This window comes from Haplochromis burtoni, unplaced genomic scaffold, assembly GCF_018398535.1.
Source record: "Haplochromis burtoni strain Fernald_Lab_line unplaced genomic scaffold, NCSU_Asbu1 Contig_100, whole genome shotgun sequence".
Lineage (NCBI taxonomy): Eukaryota > Metazoa > Chordata > Actinopteri > Cichliformes > Cichlidae > Haplochromis > Haplochromis burtoni.
The window spans coordinates 1,157,525-1,162,169 of record NW_024582461.1 but is presented as its reverse complement, the minus strand read 5'-3'; the positions used below and the strand labels follow the sequence as shown (position 1 = coordinate 1,162,169).

Here is a 4,645-nt window from a genome sequence, read left to right as displayed (position 1 = left end):
TATATAGCACTGCAGGGAACATATTAGCTAAAGAAAAAACTAAATCAATATGTATCAAAATTTTGTGGATTTTATTTTAAAATCTCTATTATATAAATGACTATTTCAGATCATTTACAGCCTACAGGAAAGGTGCAGATCACTGGAGACATTTTTCAGTTCACTCTTGATGTGAGTGAATTTTCTCCAGAGGATGTCATCATTACATCCTCCAACAACCTAATAGAGGTGCATGCAGAGAAGGTGAGCCCTGCAGTCAGGCTGGTGTAAAATCAGATGTTATCTGTGACAGTAACTTAACTGATGGCCTGAGTTATATTATTAAGTTATATTATTCATTTATTTAAATGAAATTAAAGCAATGCACTGGCTTTAGTTGTTTGATTGTGTGTTAAATTTTAGAACTATTTGTCTTCTTTTGTTGTGAAACAATACACTTTTGATTCAGGACCTGAAATTTGGATTTATATCTTTTGCTGTCTCTATGGTGTTTTCTTTGAATTTGATGGCTTGATGGTTTCATTGATGGTTTAACTTTCTGCTTTGTTCTGTTCTCATAACCTGTTTTTGCCGTGCAGCTGGGTGAAGATGGAACAGTCACAAATACTTTTTCCCACCAGTGCAAACTGCCATCTGATGTGGACCCCATATCTTTGAGCATGTCCATGGCGAGCGGTGGGCTCCTGACTGTCAGGGCTCACAGAGTGTGTTAGTGTATAATTTCTGTGCATTTCAATTAAAACACATCAAGCCTCGTTTTATTTGAACTGTCTTCTTTGCTCCGTTGTATTTTGCCTGCTGTAACCTCAACATTAAGTGACTTACAAATAGAGTTCGATGGAGTTTAGCGACCTCAAGTGTCCGGGGGAAGGACTGGGGGAAAGTTTTTTTTTAGAATGTAACATTTATTTTCAAATGGGAAGGAAATATACCGAAACATATAGTTGTTGAAATAAACGCATATAAGAGTAAGTAACCTTTATCATATTAAAAAAATATCAACTGTAAAATATCCAACAAAAAACTACGTTGAATTATTTCATCTACAACGGAATAAAGCAAATAAAAGAAGTAGTAAAGAGTATTTACGAGTAAACCTGAAGGCAACACCACAATTTGAGGGAAGTGACGACATAGGTTGTCAAGGGACGCTTTAGTTTACGGAAGTTTTTACATTTTGCGGACAGCGGTTGTTATAATTTATATTTATGGGTTTTTGTGATTGATGTGGATGCTTTAAATGTTTTATTACTGCAGTTCAAGTCTGTAACAAGACAACGTTTAAAAAAATATCCTCTGGCCCAGACGGGAACCGACTTTTGGCCTTTTTAAGCGACAAACCCGAGCTCTGTGTGATGCTGTAGCTTTGTAACCGACATGGCAAAGGTTCCTCCCCCAGGATCAGTCGTAGTCGCAGACTGGCATCGATATAAAGACAGTAAAGAGTATTTCAGCAAAATCCTCCACAAGAAGAGACGGAGAAACTTTGGTAATGTCAGCTAAATAGATATGTTTCCAAATGACAACAGTTTTGTCTTTTTTATCTCCCCCAGGGGACCTTACGCACTCATATGTAAAGAAAAAAAGTATAAGTATTCAGAAATACCACAAATTCTTTTTGCAGCTGATTTATTGCGACTGAGACTACTTGAAGTGCAGCCACTCATCAGACAAATGCAAAAACGTTTGTAGGCAGTATCTGTTTCACTGGAAATCAGCTATAAAAAGTAGCTAGCGAATAAATGTGCATTTATTTCAAACCTCAACATTATAAGGGTTTTTATGAAGTACAAACTCCCTATTTGTTGTTGTTTGTGGAGGATAAAAACCCAGAATAATTTATAAATAGATTAAAGCAACCCACGAGGCTGTAAAATATTGGATTAAAACATATTGGGGACGATATTTTTAGCTGCACCATTTCTCGGTGAACAATCAGCTGCGGCAAATTGGCGGTTTTATGCATACATTGCTAAGTAGGCACCAGTGTGACAGAGTGAAATATGAACCATGGACAGTAGGGGTACCTATGAGGACAGAGACAGCCACAAGCCTTAAGGTGGGACTGGGATCACATCAGGGAAAGTCTCTGGGCCCCTTCCTGTTTGCAGTTGTGATGGACAGACGGAGTCTCTGTGGATTATGATGCTTGCAGATTACAAGATACACTTGGGGTGTGCTGAGAAGACATGGCAGCATTTTAAATCATGGATTTATGACACGCAAGGAGATAAACAGGGGAGAGAATGATGCCATAGTGGCATCTTTAGTTTAGTTTACTAAGATCTCCATTAGCTGCAGCATTGCTATTCTTCCTGGGGTCACTTGTGATAGAAATGCCAAAATCTGGCCACACGTAGCACAAGTAGTCGGGGACATGCTCCACCCTTTGGTTTGGTTTGAAAGTTCTTCTTGATGTCCATAGATGACCAAAAGTGCTGGACTTTCCTCCACGGTCACTCACTGGATGTTAATGGGGTGCTTTTAAAGACAAATTCTATTAACCCTATATCATATTCTATTATCCTGACTCAGGTGTGCAATTTCTTTCAGTGGTCCTTTTAAAATGTGTTTTTCAGGCCTTTTGGAGTCTCCAGTGATGCCTCCACATGTAGCTGTGGACACAGTTCATTATAAGATCTTCATCTCTGGTAAGAGCGGAGTTGGGAAAACTGCTATTGCTGCACGTCTTGCAGGCATGAATATTCCCAGCATGCACCATGAAACCACAGGTAAGCCATTCACACTGCTGGTGGAAAAACACAGATTTTTAACTAGATTACGTAGAACTAAGTGTGAGCCTTGTTTTTAAAAGTAGTTTACAAAGTTTCAAAAAGTTAAGAGGCTGACAATGTCACTAATATTCTTTGTCATCTTTTGTTGCTTAAGGCATTGAGACAACAGTGGTGTATTGGCCAGTGAAGCTAAAAGAAAGCAGCAGAGTGCTTTTCTTCCGTTTTCAGCTGTGGGACTGTGGAGAGAACGCCTTACGCAGATTTGACCATTTGCTTCCAGTATGAATGAGATAAAGCAAAGACTAAAACAATTATTCTAGATGTGGAAAACAAACAGATTTCTGTGTTTTGTCTGATCTCCTTTCTCTCTTCCAGTCCTGCAAGGAGCAAGTGGATGCGGTCCTCTTACTATTCTCCTTCACAGACAGGACATCATTTGATGATCTGCCAAATCAGCTCGCCAAATGGTCCGAGCCATCTGTCAGGCGTGTTGTGAAAATGGTGGTTGGCACCAAGTATCCTTTTATCTTCCTTACAAATAGTTGGAAATGCCAATCAGAAGTAATCATCCACTTTTCTATGGGATCATCTGTGGTTCTACAAGACCAGGAGGCACAACTTTGAAGTGCCAAAACCCCCCCCAAAAAACTAAGATGAGTCTGTGGCACAAACACACTCTTTACATAAACATATCCTTAATGTTTCCTTCAGATTCGACCTTTTCATGCACTGTGATGTGGCAGAGAGAGATATAAGGGACTTCCAGGAGACATGGGGTATCCCGGTACTGCGTACAGGCGGGGAGGTCACAGACGGGCTGGGCGACGTAGCCTCGCTCCTCAACTGCCTTGCAGAAAACCTGTGGCATCAGGACTGCGTTACAGCTGGCTCAGCCAGCCACCATTCGCAGGAGACAGTGACTCTGCTTTAAAAATGAACGTTGTTTTAAACAGCCTGGACTGAACCAGAGATGAGGGTGCTCACCTCTGAATGGGGCTCATGTTGAGATGATGATACTACATTACTTGGCTCCAAATTATGTATTCTAAACCCTCCCCCCCCCAAAAAAAAACCCCCAGTAATACTTAATAAAAATAAAATCCAATACTAAAAAAACTGAAAAGAAAGTTTTGGATTATTAATATCACCTCAAAACATCTTTTGGTGACAGGATATACAGGGAGTGCAGAATTATTAGGCAAATGAGTATTTTGTCCACATCATCCTCTTCATGCATGTTGTCTTACTCCAAGCTGTATAGGCTCGAAAGCCTACTACCAATTAAGCATATTAGGTGATGTGCATCTCTGTAATGAGAAGGGGTGTGGTCTAATGACATCAACACCCTATATCAGGTGTGCATAATTATTAGGCAACGTCCTTTCCTTTGGCAAAATGGGTCAAAAGAAGGACTTGACAGGCTCAGAAAAGTCAAAAATAGTGAGATATCTTGCAGAGGGATGCAGCAGTCTCAAAATTGCAAAGCTTCTGAAGCGTGATCATCGAACAATCAAGCGTTTCATTCAAAATTAGGTAAAGGCTGCATTTATAGCGCTTTACTAGTCCTAAGGACCCCAAAGCGCTTTACACTACATTCAGTCATTCACCCATTCACACACACATTCACACACTGGTGATGGCAAGCTACATTGTAGCCACAGCTGCCCTGGGGCGCACTGACAGAGGCGAGGCTGCCGGACACTGGCGCCACCGGGCCCTCTGACCACCACCAGTAGGCAAACGTTTGCCCATCTTAGCATATTTGGCATGCAGCCAGGAGCCTGGGATCGAACCACCAACCTTCTGATTAGTGGCTGACCTGCTCTGCCACCTGAGCTACAGCCACCTGCTTCTTTGTGCCGCACCACTGGTTTGATGTGTGATGCCAATGCCGCTGAAACTGAAAGTTG

At 41.1% G+C, this 4,645-nt stretch overlaps 2 protein-coding genes across 2 annotated transcripts in view; both read left to right on the top strand.

The window, feature by feature from the left end:
- LOC102311371 (heat shock protein beta-7) overlaps positions 1 to 865 on the top strand; it is a 1,225-nt gene extending 360 nt beyond the window's left edge. The window contains exons 2-3 of the mRNA XM_005927451.2: positions 110 to 243; positions 579 to 865. Coding sequence (XP_005927513.1) covers positions 110 to 243; positions 579 to 713 — 269 coding nt within the window. The 3' untranslated portion in view covers positions 714 to 865. The remainder of the gene's footprint in view (positions 1 to 109; positions 244 to 578) is intronic.
- Positions 866 to 1,145: 280 nt separating this feature from the next.
- Positions 1,146 to 3,974, top strand: cplane2 (ciliogenesis and planar polarity effector 2). Its single transcript, XM_005927452.2, has 5 exons — positions 1,146 to 1,489; positions 2,580 to 2,732; positions 2,890 to 3,014; positions 3,111 to 3,250; positions 3,447 to 3,974. Exons 1-5 carry the CDS (start codon positions 1,378 to 1,380, stop codon positions 3,664 to 3,666), a joined length of 750 nt encoding a protein of 249 aa, XP_005927514.1. The 5' UTR covers positions 1,146 to 1,377; the 3' UTR covers positions 3,667 to 3,974.
- Positions 3,975 to 4,645: the final 671 nt, after the last annotated feature.